The 15,832-nt window shown below is 48.9% G+C and overlaps 1 protein-coding gene across 2 annotated transcripts; it reads right to left on the bottom strand.

The window, feature by feature from the left end:
* Positions 1–1,014: 1,014 nt before the first annotated feature.
* On the bottom strand, positions 1,015–13,004 carry LOC139795322 (gallinacin-5-like). Of its 2 annotated transcripts, XM_071742181.1 has the most exons (4): positions 12,749–12,941; positions 11,864–11,952; positions 2,172–2,298; positions 1,015–1,229 (listed from the first exon to the last, which is right to left on the bottom strand). In XM_071742181.1, the coding sequence occupies exons 2-4, from the start codon at positions 11,919–11,921 to the stop codon at positions 1,214–1,216; spliced, it is 201 nt and encodes a 66-aa protein (XP_071598282.1). In that variant the 5' UTR covers positions 11,922–11,952; positions 12,749–12,941; the 3' UTR covers positions 1,015–1,213. The 2 variants fall into 2 exon arrangements, with proteins under 2 accessions (XP_071598282.1, XP_071598283.1); XM_071742182.1 differs by lacking the exons at positions 1,015–1,229; positions 2,172–2,298 and adding an exon at positions 8,971–9,101 and having other exon boundaries at positions 12,749–13,004.
* Between the last annotated feature and the right edge of the window lie 2,828 nt (positions 13,005–15,832).

Raw genomic sequence — 15,832 nt, 5'->3', positions numbered from 1 at the left:
TTTATCAGAAAGACACATGGTGGCAGTTTTCCCTGAACAGCAAACCATGGAAGTAGCATTGGGTCTCCATGGTGGGGTCTTTGCAGGTTTAAGAGTCCTGGGAGCATCCCCACTCCTGAATTTTGGTACCAGGATCAGGATCAGGCCAGGGGCCAGCACAGCCAAGTCCAATGGCTGATAATGGTGTGGAGAGGGCTCCCAGCCCACTCTACAGGAAGGCCATAGCTGGGGCCAACCTGAGTCCCCATGGAGTCCCAATGTCCCAGGTTGAGGTTGAGGTTGCTCCCCATGTCCTGACCTTCTCCCAGGATGAGGACAGCGGGATGATCCTGGCCTGGAAGTGTCTGCTCCATGGCAGTAAAGGGGCCACCTCCATGCACACCAAGCTGAGCATCATCAGCCTCTCCCCAGGCTCACCCATAGCTTGGTCCTTGTCTCCTGATGGACCCAGCCCCAGGTCTTGCTCACCAAAGCTCTGACCCCCCACCTCAATCCCAACCTCCTGAGTGACCTCCTGGCACAACCATGAGTTCCTGTTTCCTCAGGGACACAGCCTGACCTCCCTCACCCCACCTCCACCTACCCCCGGACCCCACAACACCCCCATGGTGCCACATACCCCAAGTCCCACATCTGTGGGTGGACCCAAGGCCACTAAAGGGACATGATCTTGTGAAACAACCCCGTGGAGACTCCTGACACAGCCTGGGACCCAGTGGACCACAAGTAGGCACCTACTGAAGTTAGGGGGATCACAACAACACCCCCATCCATCACCCTGGATATCAGGTGCAGGGATGTCACTGCTGAGAGAGAAGCTGGGGTCCCTCTGGGTCCTCCCCACAGTGCAGAGAGATCCTGCTGTGTCTTGGGGACACCATGGATAGAGGGTAGGAGAGGGTGTAGGCAGATCTGTAGGTCTGTGTCCATGGGGGACTTCACCCACCCAGAGAAAAAAGGTGATTCCCCCCACCACACCACTCCCCAAGGACACGGACACACACAACCTTGGCAGCAGGGATGCAAACCACAACTTGTATTGGAGACAGTGGGGTCAGGAATTCCTCTGGGACCAGGTTCCAGCTCTCTGGGGTTGCAGTTGCTCCTGCTGGTGCTTGTCCCCTCTGCTCAGCATCACCCCAACCACACCGTGAGGGGGTGGGCTGGTCTCAGGGGGATCCTCAGACATCAGGGCTGGAGAGCCAGGAGCCCATCACGGGTACCATCGGCTGCAGGAGGAAAGGTCTGGAGGTGAGGGCTCAAGGATGTTCCCCTTGCCCTCAGGCTGCATATTTTCCCCTTGTTCTCTGTCCTGGTTTGGGCCAGGATAAAGGGGATTTTCTGTTTCATGCTTTTGCTTCCAGCTCAGTCTCTTGTCAGGAGCTGCACTTGCTGAAATGAACAGCAAGTTTCTCAGGCAGTGGCTGCTGCTGGGACTGATCCCACTCCATGGTTATAGTTACAGCTGGAGAATGCGCTGCAGAACCAAGGAACTGCTCAGCTCTGAGCAACATTTTGCCCTCTGGAAGGAATAAAGAGGTCCTACCTGCAGCCCTCCTTTGGGGGATGCCAGAATTGACCAGAGTATTCCATCCCATACACCTCATACTCAGGATAAATATGAGGGATCACAAAGGTCAAGCCAGTTTCCAGTTTCCAGCTTCCAGCGTCCTGCCCTTCCTGCCTTTCCTGCTTCCCCTTCTTCACCTGTCCCTGTTTGTTTTGGCATCCTGGGAGGATTCCATCCCTTCCTCTGCCTGTGCTCCTGATCCATGCCAGCCTGAATCTGTGTGTTCCTGCCTCCAGCTCCCAACTGCTGCTGACCCCAGGATTCCAGCCTGGACTTTCCCAGGGCTGCCCTGCAGCCTCAGTGGTGACGTGAGAGTTATTGGGGGGAGGGGGGGAGGAATGTGGGATCAATTTTCCTGCATATTTATATAGATTTAGTCATTTTTTCATTTTTATCATTACTGATTCATTAAACTAAAGTAGTTTAGTTTCCAACCCATCAGTCTCTCTCCCTTATTCTCTCTCCTTTATCAGGGAAGAGAGAGAGATTAATAGAGAGCATCTGTTACTCAGTTTGATTGCCAGGCCAGTGGTAAACCCTGACATTCTCCAACACCCTCTTCTCTAACCCCAACAGACAGCAACCTCAGCCCTGGACCTACCTCCTGCAGCAGAAATCATGCTCAGAGCAGATGCCAACCCGTCCAATTCCTGGAGGACAGGACCCAGGGGAGCAGAACCCCCCCCGGCGCTCACACTCTCGGGGTGATCCTCGAGCAAGGGACAGCCCTGCAGAGCACAAAACCAGGGGACTTTTGAAACGACCCTGCTGAGATGCTGTGCCCAACCCCTGGACCCTGCCTGGCCATTGTTCCTGGGCCATTGTTAGCCCACCCTTGGCTGTCCCCTGTCACAAAGTCCCCAGGCAGGCATCTGCAGCAGAAACCAAGGTGATGGTTATGGTACTCATCCCTCAGCAGCTTCTGGGAGAGGTTCTCCAACGTGTCCCCCTCCTGGAATAAGGAAGGACTCCAAGGGTGAGAGCAGGATCTGCCTTCCTCCCTCCTCCCCAGAGGTGCCCAGTGCTGCTGACATGGAAAAAAATGGGACAGGAGGTAAAAAGAAGGCAGCAAATCCTTGTAGACTCTGAGAGCTTTGTCACAAGGTCCCAACTCCAGTCCCAGACCCAGAACCTGCAGCAGAAGTCTTTCCTTAAAGGTTTGGGATGTGAGTGACCCCAGGGGGGATGCCACAGCAGCCAGGAGAAGTCACACATCACTCAGCATCACCTCAGCTGCTAAATCCTCCCTCCAAAATATTGTCAAAGGGGCAAATCTTCCATGGTCTCCCACCCCTTTCTCACCTGCCAGTGCCTGGAGGACCAGGAGGAGGAGAGCACAGAGGAGAGACAGGATCCTCATGGCTGGAAGTCGTCAGCAAGGTCACAGCTCTGGGGAGAAGAAAAAGGAGATGAACAGCAGGATTCCTGCTCCTGAGTCAGATGGGACTGAGGAGAGAGGACAACCCATCCAGGAGGAGATCAGCAGTGGGAGCACCTGCCAAAAACCCTGGGAATAGAAGCTTCCAGCAGCCTCTTGGTTCCCAAAGGGCAAAATGTCCTTTGGGATGGCAGCCACTTCAAAACACCCGACCCAAAAGCTCCTTTTTGTGCTCCTCCCCCCAACCAGAAACAAAAAACCAACCGAGCAAACAAAGAAAAACAAAACCTAACATTGATTCCCTCTTCTGCCACCTCTGAGGAGGATTCCCAGGTCTCCAACTGGGCTTCTTGTGTCATCCCACCTTGCGAAAGGGTTGTCTGGTCCTGTGGTTTGTTGGACACTTCTTGGGACATTCAGCATCCCTGCCCGTTGGAGCTTGGCAATCCCTCTGCTTGCACAAGACAAAGCAGCTCTGTTCTCCTTCCCTCCCTTCCCCCCCCAAAGTGAATCATGTTCTCTCTCAGCTTGGCTTGAAAATAGTTGGGAAGGAGCCAGGTGGGATGACATCTCCACCCAGCTGGCAGGGCTGTGAATGACAACTTCTACTGTGACTTTGTTGGGTTAAGACCTTGCTGCTGGGTTTAACTCTTTATGGGTTCTCAGTGTATGGATGGTGCCACCTTCACATGGGGTTTTTTTTTGGCCCTCTTGCAGGTTCGTCAAGGATATGTGTGTATTTGTGTCTATATATAAATATATAAAAACCACACTCCTGCATAATGGTTTTTTGGTGGTTACATAGTTATGGATTTTATCCCACCCTCTCGTCATATTTCACATTTTTTTTCCTGCCTCAGTTTCTTTCCTCAGTGAGGGAAATTGCACAGAAAAATTTCAGGTCTGATTCTGAGGACATCTCTTGGCAGGCAATGCTTCTCTGCCAGGGTGATCAGGAGCTCAGGACAGCTTCTCATTTCCTCCAGCACCCCAAAAGTGAGCCTCTGCATGTGTTGAAAAGCAACAGCACAGAGATGTAACTAATTGCCCCCTTAATGAAAATCTGAAACATCTGGACCACCAGTACCTGAAGGGGCTACAGAAAAGCTGGGGAGGGACTTTTTATAATGACAGGATGAGGAGGAATGGTTTTAAGGTGAAAGAGGGGAGACTGAGATGAGATTTAGGAAGAAATTCTTTAATTTGAGGGTTGTGAGACCCTGTCCTAGGTTTCCCAGAGAAGATGTGGCTGCCCCATCCCTGGCAGTGTCTCAGCCCAGGTTGGATGGGGCTTGGAGCATCCCTGGGAGGTGTCCCTGCCCATGCAGGGGGGTTGGAACTGGATGAGCTTTGTGGTCCCTTCCAATCCAAAACTTTCTAGGGTTTTATGATTCTGTGTCCTTTTGCAGTGACCTGGCACACAAGGCTGGAAACTGTGGAGGATCCAAGAGGAGGCCCCCAACCATTGCTCTTCTCAGGTCCCATTCTGCTTGGCAGCCACAACACACAACTGGCTCAGGACTCATATGGAGTTTTGCAGTGATGAAGGAGCAGGGTCAAGCTTTTCACCTTCTGCTCCCTTCCACAGCAGATGGAGGACAAGTCTCACATCTTTTTTTGCATATGTTGGTTGAAAAGACCTTTAAGATCATCAAGTCCAACCATTAACCCAGCACTGCCAAGGCCACCACTGCCCCGTGTCCCTCAGCACCACATCTCCATAGGTTTGAAATCCCCCCAGGGATGGGGACTCCATCCCTGCCCTGGGCAGCCTGGGCCGCTGTTTGACAACAATTTCAGTGGTTAAATTTTTCCTCAAATCCCATCTAAACTTTCCCTGGTACAACTTGAAGCCATTTCCTTTTATTCTATCACCTGTTACTTGGGAAAAGAGACCAACCCCCATCTCTCCATCTTCCTTTCAGGGAGTTAGACAGAGTGACAAGGCATCTCCTCAGCCTCCTTTCCTCCAGACTAAAGTCACATTATTCTCATGCTGATGGCCAAAAGAGCCCTGGTGAATCCCTCTTTAGGAATTCCTGCTTTTCTGCCATGTTCTATAAAGGGAACTGTGACTGACCAGCTTTGGCATGGATGTCTGCATCATCATCATCTGAAGTGCAGATGAAACTGCCCCAGATGCCAGTGGCTTCTCAGTAAAGAGTCCTCACCAGTCCCTCCAGAAAGAAGAAACTGTAAATTCCACAGCCCACTTCTAAAGGGACACTATTTCTGTCTGCTGTTATTCCAAGAAGGACACTGAAATCTCATCACCTCCCATGATATTTTGGGCTTGTGCAAGCCAACACTGAACCAGCATGTGTGTGAAGCCAACCATCCCACTCATACCCCTGGGAATGAGTTGTATCCAAGCTGTTTATGGGAACTGGTCCTGCCCCATACACATCCAGATCCTCTCTGGACACTTGTGTCTGACCCTGGAGTCAGACTGAGCCCACAGCTCCACATCCTCCTCCACATTCATCATCTCCCTGATGGATGTCAGACCACACGGAGCAGCTGTGACTGAGCAAAAATACTTTGGGAAAGAGAGAGCCAGACAGTGCTTCCAGCAATGTTCTGGGACCCTCTGTCTGCTCCAGTCAAGCTTCATCTGCACAGAGGGGTGGTGGGGCACTGGGGTGAGAATATCTCCTGCTTTTCATGGCTTTGCATCATGAACCAATGTTCTGTCTGAGACCTGAGCTGTGCTACCAGAGTGAAAGAATTGCTGTTAGGGGATGTGTCATAGAATCATGGAATGGTTTGGGTTGGAAGGGACCTTAAAGCTCATCCAGTTCCAACCTCCCTGCATGGGCAGGGACACCTCCCTCAGCCCAGGGTGCTCCAAGCCCCATCCAACCTGGGCTGAGACACTGCCAGGGATGGGGCAGCCACAGCTTCTCTGGGAAACCTGGGCAACCAGGGGCTCAGCACCCTCCAATTCAAGAATTTCTTCCACATGTCCAACCTCAATCTCCCCTCTTCAAGTTTTAACCCATTTCCCTTTTCCTCTCCCTACCCCCCCGTGTCCAAAGCCCTCCCCCAGCTTTCTTGGAGCCCCTTCAGATATTGGGAGGTTGCTCTGAGCTCACCTGGGAGCCTCCTCTTCTCCAGGCTGAACAACCCCAATCCCTCAGCCTGGCTTCCCAGGGAGGTGCTCAGCCCTCTGAGCATTTGAGTGGCTCTGCTCTGGACACCTTCCAGGAGCTCTGTGTCCTTCTGCTGTTGGGGACTCCAGAACTGGACACACAACTCCAGGTGGGGTCTCAGCAGAGCAGAGCAGAGGGGGAGAATCCCCTCCCTCGACCCCTGTCTGTGCTTCTTTTGCTGCAGCCCAGGACATGGTTGGGTTCTGGGCTCATGTTGAGCTTCGGGATGAATTCAAACATCTCCATAGCACTGGGGAGGTAGAACTGGGATAAGAAGCAGGAGGGGGGTGTGAAAGGAGGGAGGTTTCAGCATGTGTTTTGCTTTAAGCTGCCTCCTGAAGCCATTCCCCAGGGATGAATGCAAGGACAGATATTTGTGGTGCTGGACCCGACGCGTGGAGACGCGGTGATGCTGGCAATAGGCAGTGGCTCATTGCCAGAGCAGAATCTAAAATAACAAGGGCTGAACCCTCCCTGCAAAGGCCCCCAGTGAGCAAAACCTCTTGTGCCACTCCACTTTGTGAAAGTGACACTCACCTACCACGGGTTGGGTAATAAACTCCGTAGGACCTAAACCGTGAGTTGCTGGTTGAGGTTCCACTTGGCAACTTCCTGAGGTCCCCATCCAGGAGAGTCCCTGGGAGGTGGCAGTTGGACCTGTTTCCTGCCTTCACAAGGCTGTGGTTTCAGTGGTGGCAGAAGCATTTGCAGAAGCATCTGCTTTGAAGGAAATTCTAAGTGCTTTGCCACAATGGCAAGCTCAGGGCATGAAACCAGTCCTTTTCCATGTCCTTTGCACCTGGGTTGGTTGGTTCTTTGAAAAAGCCCAGTGCAAGGTCCTGCACTTGGGTTGGGATGATTCCCAGTATCCATACTGGGGGAGGAAGGGATGGAGAGCAGCCTTGAGGAGAAGAATTTGGGGGTACTGATGAATGAAAAGCTGGACATGAGCCAGCAGTGAGAGGTCACAGCCCAGAAACCAACCATGTCCTGGGATGCATCCTCAGCAACGTGACAGAAGGGAGAGATGGGGGATTGTCCCTCTCTGTTCCACTCTGGTAAGACTCTCCCTGCAGTGCTGGGTCCAGTTCTGGGGTTCCCATCACAAGAAGGACCTGGAGATGTTGGGGTGAGTCCAGAGGAGGCCACGAGGCCACGGAGATGATCCAAGGGTTGGAGCAGCTCTGCTCTGGGGCCAGGCTGAGAGTTGGGGGTGTTCAGCCTGGAGAAAAAGCAGCCCTGGGGAGACCTTTTGGTTTAGAAACCTGGGAAGCCTTTTAGTTTTTCAAGGGGCTTAAAAGAAAGGTGGAGACACTTTTTAGTAGGGTCTCTAGGAATAGGACAAAGGGTGATGGTTTCAACCTAAAAGAGGGAAAATTGTATTAGATATATGGAAGAAATTTTAATTTTAAATGAGGGTGGTGAGACACTGGCTGAGACTGGCCAGAGGGGTGGTAGATGCCCCATCTCTGGAGAGAATTCCAGATCAGATTGGACAGGGATCCTAACAACCTGACCTATTGGAGGCTGTCCCTGCTGGGGGTGCTCTAGGTGAGCCTTAAGGTCTCTTCCAACCATTCCATGATTCCTTCTCCTTTGGTGAGCATCCATGAGTGCTGCCCTTCTCCTGGAGCACAGGAGAGAGGAGATCAGTCCCCCCTGTATTTCAGAGATACATTTATCCCCTTGACCCTCAAAGATGTGCCCTGAGAGCAGCCAGCCCAGCCTGGCCATGTTTGCTATTTAATTCTTTTGTGGGAAAGGGTGGCTACATCCAGATGGATGTTTCAGAAAGGTCCTTGGACTGCTGGGAGTAACCCCTGGAGTTATTCTGACACAGTGTTCATTGGCCTGGGCTCAGTCTCTGGGCAGGACTCAGCAAAAAGAAAACTGTTCACTAGCCCCAGCCACCAAGTGGTAGCCCAAAGGCTGATTTATCTGCCCAGGGATGCTCCTCATCATGCAAGAGGAGCTGCAGAGAACAGGGCTCACTTGAACCTTCTGAGATTTCTATTAGAATTTAGAATAAGACAGGAGAAACCTCTTGCAGGAGGAGTGGTTGAATTAGAAGGGGTATTTCACACCTTTTACAGGTGTTGTCCAACTGTCTCAAGCAGCTTTGGAAGTCAAACTCCCATCTCCTGAGCTGCTACTGCAGCTGATACAAATTTTTGCAGATTTACTCTGAATTTATATCAAATGAAATAACCAACCTTCAAATTTAGAAACTGGGCTGCCTGCCTCCTTTTGTTCTGCTCAGTGGGTCCTCATCCATCCCTGGAAGGAAATAGGATGCTGTTCTCAGGTCTGAAAGAGCTGGACCAGGAGGTGGGAACCTAAAATTTTCTGAGCAGAGGTGAAGGATCCCACTGGAGAAAACTTCCATGTTCCCTATGGCAACAGTGACTGACCCCAGCTTTGGGCACAACACAGGACTCCTAGCAAGGCATGGGTGGAGAACATGCCAGCAACCATTCCATCAGCAACCCAAGAGGAGAAAATACTTTGTCAAACTAAGGTAGGTTTCAGCTGATTTCAGATTTTTTTCCTCCAATTTCTAAAGGCAAAAACCACCTTTAGGGAAAAGAATGACAACACCACACAGGCAGCAGCCACACAACCTCCCCAGGTCTTGCATTTATTGGCAGGAGAATGACAAATCCTTGATGAGTGGTACAAAAATTCCCTGAATCCAAGAGCTTGAGAAGCCATCATCCCCAGATCCCTGGAGACACTGAGCCCCACTACAACCTGTGCAAAGGAGAGAACATTTCAGTGTCTTCAGGCTCAATTTTGATGGGGTAAATCTCACTCCACAGGGCTCAGCTGAAAGTCTGGGAAGTTGTTCTTGCCTTGGTTAAGTCCTGAACTTACCATCTACAGCAAGAATAGCCCAAACGACAGACCCCCAGGTAAACATTGCCACGGGGACATGTCCCAGGGGAGCAGAAAGTCCCACGGTAGCCACATCTCATGAAAGGTCTTGGAGGTCTTGAAAAGCCTGTGCCATACAAAAAAGAAAAAATAGAAGAAGAAAAAGCAAGAGACAGTTGAGTCTCTCAGGGTTTTGCATCTTGCTGATCTCCTGAGTGCTGACACCACAGTGAAGAGGTGACCAAAAGTCAGGACAGTCCTAATGCATCCCCCTTTTCCTCCTAATGAGGAGGCAGAACAATCAAGAACATTCTTTAAGCCCTTCTTCAAAGGTAAAAAAATGTGTCTCTAAGCTCAGAACTCCTAAGGTTCCCTTAGGAACTCAAGGAGGGACACCAGAGACCTGATAGGAACCTGGAAGTAGACACTTACCAGCTCTTGGGGTGAGACCCCACCTGGAGTTGTGTGTCCAGTTCTGGAGTCCCCAACAGCAGAAGGACACAGAGCTCCTGGAAGGTGTCCAGAGCAGAGCCACTCAAATGCTCAGAGGGCTGAGCACCTCCCTGGGAAGCCAGGCTGAGGGATTGGGGTTGTTCAGCCTGGAGAAGAGGAGGCTCCCAGGTGAGCTCAGAGCAACCTCCCAATATCTGAAGGGGCTACAAGAAAGCTGGGGGAGGGCTTTGGACACGGGGGGGTAGGGAGAGGACAGGGGAAATGGGTTAAAACTGGAAGAGGGGAGATTGAGGTTGGGCATTAGGAAGAAATTCTTTAATTTGAGGGTGGTGAGAGCCTGGCCCAGGCTTCCCAGAGAAGCTGTGGCTGCCCCATCCCTGGCAGTGTCTCAGCCCAGGTTGGATGGGGCTTGGAGCACCCTGGGCTGAGGGAGGTGTCCCTGCCCATGCAGGGGGGTTGGAACTGGATTAAGGTCCTTTCCAACCCAAACCATTCCATGATTCTATGATTCTTAAAGTCTTGTAGGTCACAATTAAGGAGAGATCCACCAGCTCAGCCTGGAGGCCTCCCCTTCTCAGGACAGAGGTGAGGATTTCTGTGCATCTGGAGTTCCTTTACATGTGGCTTATTTCCCTTCCAATTAATTTCACCCATGTGTCAAAACAGGTCCTGTTGTCAAGCAGTCAACACAGATGTTGTCTCCTCCATCCCTGGAACTGTTCAAGGCCAGGTTGGATGGGGCTTGGAGCACCCTGGGCTGGGGGAGGTGTCCCTGCCCATGCAGGGGGTTGGAACTGGATGAGCTTTAAGGTCCCTTCCAACCCAAACCATTCTGTGACTCTGTGTCCCCCACACATGGACAAACTCCACAGAGCACCCAGGATCACCATGGTGGCAAACACCCTCAAGGGCTTTAACCAAGCAGTTGGACATTGCTTTTATCTCCATGGCTAAATTTTTTTTAAAAAAAAATTTAAATTTTTTAATTTTTTTTTTTTATCTCCATGGCTAAATAGCTTATCCAGTTCCAAACTGCTTTTTGGGAATGGCCATCAGCCTGTGCAATTCCCAGAACAGTTTTTCTCTGTGAAAAGGCTGATTGCCAGGGGTCAGCATTACCCTGGGGAGCAGCTGAGCAATTAGGCAGCAGATTGATTACCAGAGATGCAGCCTGGCAGGCTGATGGGGTTTGGATGCACCTGAGTGACTTCAAATGAAGCAGTAAATTCCAGTTTCACAGCTCATCCATGCACCAGGCACTGAATCCAGCAATTGGAGAGTTTATTCCATCAGAAAGCTCATGAATATTCCCCAGGTAGATCAGGTCCAGCAGAACCCTGGTGTGCTGGATTCACAACACTTGAGTTTTGGGCACATACAGCAGTACCCAGAGAATCCCAGGCATAAAATAAATGAGGAAAAAAAATAAAGAAATGCTGGGAAGGCTGAATAAACCACTTCTGGTGCCAAGTTCTTTACTCCCAGAAAAACTTTTCCAGATAAATTTCCTGCTTTACCATACCCAGGAGATAGGTCCTACTGAGAACACCTCAGATGCTCACTTTATGTTAAATAAGGCCATGAAACACCCATTCTGGGCCAGATCAAAAGAACCCTTTGCCCAGTGTCTTTTCTATGCCAGGAAAGCATAAAAGGATAAAACCATAGGACACTTTTTCTATGGTCCTGGTCTTCTGCAATTCACCATTATCTTTTCCCATCCTTACTTCCCATCCTATTCCCATTGACTCCAAGTCTCTTCAGCACATGTTTGGGCACACAGTACCCTGCACCATGACTGACCCCTTTTCAGGGATGCTGTTTAACCACAGTCCCTTATTCTGGATAATTAGGTGGGGTTTATGTTCCAGACCCCCTTGAACCCCCCAACAGGCCCAGTCTACCACCACCACTGTTGTATTGTACAAAATCTGTTGTACACAGATTTTTGTTGTATAAAATTTGGTTGTACCACCAAGCAGAAGCCACCAGTAAGCATTTCAAGCTTAATTCATGATTTTCTACCTTCCCACCCCACATACAAGGTCCTGAAGCAAAGAGAGCATGGGACAAAAATCCTTTTTTTTTTTCTTTTTTTTTTTTTCTGTGTGTCTAAAGGATATTTGATTAGGTTCATTGCAGGCTGAGCCAGAGACCAAGTGATTTAAGTCACGAGTGTTTCATGGGGGAGATGCTGGTGCTGAAAGATAATTTTGGGGTTGCCCCTGGTGCTTTCAAGTCAGGCTGGGTTTCCAGAGGAGTAGCAAAGGTTGCAGTGTTTGCCTGCTAACTCCATGGATCATCCAGAATCTGCCAACAAGTTTTGATGATATGTGTGAAGTTTCCTTGCAGGAGGCAGCTTGGTCCCTTCCTGGAGGGGACAGGAAACCTTTATAAGCCCCAAATATCTCCTTCTCATCTTCATTCACCTCTTACCTGCAGCTCCATGAAATAGCACCAGAAGGACAGCAAAGAGAAAAAAAAGGATTCTCATGGCAGAAGGTGGCCTGGGAGCTCCTGTCACTCTGGAGAAATGACACCAAGACATTCATAAGAAGAGGTTAATGATAATTAATCAATAATTAAAAATAAGAGGTGTCCATAAGCATTGTGGGCTGACAAGTGCCATGCAGAAATGTTCTACAAGACCATCTAGAAGAGGTATTACAGGCTTTCTTTATAACAATTTCTGTTGTCCTAAAGGGCTTCTTGGAGCACCCATCCTGTGGCACAGGATGAAACTTCCAAGCAGAAAAAATTACAATTTTAAAGCCAAGTGTACTGTTGTATCAGCTAACCAGATATTTCTCACAGATTGGTTACTACTTTGCAGTATATTGCACTAAATTCAATTTGCCATACTGAAGTTAAAGCTGTTAATTCAGGAAGAAAAATAAGACTTTTTTTTTTGCTATATTTATATTAAAAAAAAAATCCAAACCACAACAATGTGTGTTATGTGTGTTCTCAAGCTTTTCTAACTAAAAAAAACCAGCAGAAAAAAGTTCCTTCACAGTTAATATCCATCTTCTCCCTGCTCTTGCTTAGAGGCTGTTGCTTTTCCTTCACCTCAAGACTTACACGATTTCCAGGACACATTTCTGAGCATTTGTGTTTCCTCCCAGCTCTCTTCCCACAGCCAACAAAACCTCTTCTGCAGTATCAATACCTGAAATCTCCAGAATTAACCCTTTCTGGGCTGGAGTCACTGCTCTAAGAGTGAAACACAGCTCTACAGGAAAGATATAAAATCCCCAGCCTGGTTAAGAAAGACAGAACTTTTTAAGAGAGGCTGAATAATGAGAAGATTTTGGTCATTACCAGGTAAGAGGCAGCTCTAGGTTGGAAGAATCCTTGGATCAGTGTCAGATGAATTGAGATGAAGGAGCAGACCCTGGCTTTATTCTCTTGCTGGAGGGTGGTGAAGGATGCTTGCTCTTCTCAACCTCCTCCTGGTGGCCAATCAAAGGATCCCTGCAGCTTTGGGGAGCATCAGGAGGCCCAATGAATCCTCTCTGGTGCTGTCCTCTGAGGAACTGAGGTATTGCTTTCAAAAAAATTGCAGCATCTCTTCAGGAAATGTGTTGGGCTGAATAGAAACCACTTTGGGCCCTCTCCATTTGTGCAACACGTTGCAGCAGCTCACTCAAGGTTTCTGTCCTTGCTGGATGAATCTTGGTGATAATTATTTTCCAGTATGATAAAAACAGCTACAAAGGTTGCCATGCTCCTGGATGTTCATTCCAGTTAATTTGGAAGTTGATATTGTGTGATGGGAAATGGTACCTGGAGGAGTCTGGTGGGATTTGGCCCAGCAGATGCCCACTCAGATGTCCACAGAGCTGGCATCTTGCAAAGGCACACATCCCATCCACAACTTTAGGAAGAAAATCCTAAACCTGAAGATACCTCAAAGTTGCTCTGTGGCATGGAAAAAAATCCTAAATCTGCAGATACCTCCAAGCTGCTGAGTTCATGGTGAGCATGAGCAGCACCAAGTGTTGTTACTGAATCCAACTGCTCTTGGAGCTTTTTGGGCCAGGATAAAGGGAATTTTCTGTCTTGTACTTTTGCTTCCAGCTCAGTCTCTTGTCAGGAGCTGCACTTGCTGAAATGAACAGCAAGTTTCTCAGGCAGTGGCTGCTGCTGGGACTGATCCCACTCCATGGTTATAGTTACAGCTGGAGAATGGGCTGCAGAACCAAGGAACTGCTCAGCTCTGAGCAACATTTTGCCCTCCAGAAGGAGAAAAGGAGTAAAAAGGTCCCACCTGAAACCCTCCCTTAGGGAGGAACAGACAAGATAAATGACCACAATTGACCAAACAGAGTATTCCATCCCATACACCTCATACTCAGGATAAATTTGAGAGATCACAAGGGTCAAACCCCTTCCTGCTTCCCCTTCTTCCCCTGTCCCTGTTTGTTTTGGCATCCTGGAAGGATTCCATCCCTTCCTCTGCCTGTGCTCCTGATCCATGCCAGCCTGAATCTGTGTGTTCCTGCCTCCAGCTCCCAACTGCTGCTGACCCCAGGATTCCAGCCTGGACTTTCCCAGGGCTGCCCTGCAGCCTCGGTGGTGACGTGAAAGTTACTGGGGGAAAGGGGGGAGGAACGTGGGATCAATTTTCCTGCACATTTGTATAGATTTAGTCATTTTTTCATTTTTATCATTACTGATTCATTAAAGTAAAGTAGTTTAGTTTCCAACCCATCAGTCTCTCTCCCTTATTCTCTCTCCTTTCTTTATCAGGGAGGGGAGGGGGATTAATACAGAGCATCTGTTATTTGGTTTGATTGCTGGGCCAGTGTTAAACCCTGACAGGAGCACAGATGTATTTGCAGTCAGATCTCTGCTAAGGAGCTGACCTGCACCACCTGGATGTCCAAGACAAAGGACAGAGCCCAGTCATGTCCATACTGTCAGCTTCGAACTCCAGCATTCACTGGCTTCACCTAAATTGAAACCAGATGAGTTTGCAGGTTGTAAGTAGATGATCTGAAAGGTCTCTTCCAAACCAAACCATTCCATAAATTGCCTGCTGTGAACAGGTTGCCTCTGCCAGCTTTGAGACTTCATCTGGAATTTGATGGGAGAGAAGAACCAAGCTTGAGCCAGAGACATGTCAATGGTTAAATTATAGAAAGGTGTTGGGCCTAACTTTGGTTTTCCTCTTGTAACTTAGAAAAAAGAGAAAAAAAAAGTATAATTTAATGTAGTTCACACAGTCATTTGAGTGATCTGAAACAATTTCTAACTCTTAGGTATGAATTTTGCCTTCTGCAGACATGAACTTCAGGTTTGACTGAAGTCACCTGGTATCTCAGTGTTACCAATGGAGTACTCAGGTCTTTCATTTAGCAAATCAGTTCCAGCAGGAATTTCTCCTTCAGTGCCCACAGCTCTCTAATGGGGAAGCTCTTTCCTCAGTTATTTTCAGACATTTCATAAAATAATTCGGGTTGGAAGGGACCTCTAAAGCTCACCCAGTCCAACCCCCTGCAGTCAGCAGGGCCACCCTCATCCAGATCAGGGTGCTCAGAGCCTCCCCAATCCTCCTGAATATCTCCAGGGATGAGGCCTCAACTGCTTCCATGGGCAACCTCTTCCATTGTTCCAAAACCCTCATGGAAAAGAACTTTTTCATAAAATTCATGTTGTATGAATCCCTTACAAATGTGTAAAAGGGAAACATAAGTCGCTATGAAAAGGAAAATAATCATCAGCTGGAATTAGGTTAAAAAAAGGCTGCATTAAATGAGAAGTCAGTGCTTCTCTGGGAGTTCAGGAAGAGGATTAGCAGGCTGTCATTAAGCTGACAATTCCCTGCTCCCCACCCTGGTTTCTTCATCAGTGCAATGTGAGCAGCAGCCCCTGCATCCTCCACGAAGCACTCCATTTCCTGATGGCACTGATGCTACAACCCCTGAGGACTCCCACTCACCATTCCTGAAAGTCAACTCCATGGCAGAACCACTGCAACTTCTTGGCATTCCACCAAACAGCTGCTCCCTGCTATTCTTCTGTCTTATTCCTGAACTGAAAGGGTTAAAATTAATCCTTGGATGGAAGAACTTAATTCCACCAGCAGGAACCTTCTGCTTGCTTGGCTACACCTCCTGCAGGGCTGCAAACCTCAGTTCACCAGCTTTCCAGTCACTAGATGGAAGGTGTGGGTAAGGTTGGAGTATCAATTTTGGGCTTGGAGAGAGCTTGATTATTAATAATGATTCTTTTTTCTTTGGTGGTGGCAGTAATCTCATCTGCAGTGTGTTTGCAGGGCTTGACAAGCTGCCCGATGAGAATTTTTTAAGCCACCTTCCTGGGATGAACAAAGCTGACTGTGGAGCTGACTTGGGCTCAGGTAGGAGATGACCTAGACAATATTTCCTAAGTTTTGGAGGT

The sequence above is a fragment of the Heliangelus exortis genome, chromosome 3 (genome assembly GCF_036169615.1).
Source record: "Heliangelus exortis chromosome 3, bHelExo1.hap1, whole genome shotgun sequence".
Classification (NCBI taxonomy): Eukaryota; Metazoa; Chordata; class Aves; order Apodiformes; family Trochilidae; genus Heliangelus; species Heliangelus exortis.
Note: the sequence above shows the minus strand (reverse complement) of the source record. Positions and strands in the feature narration are given on the sequence as shown.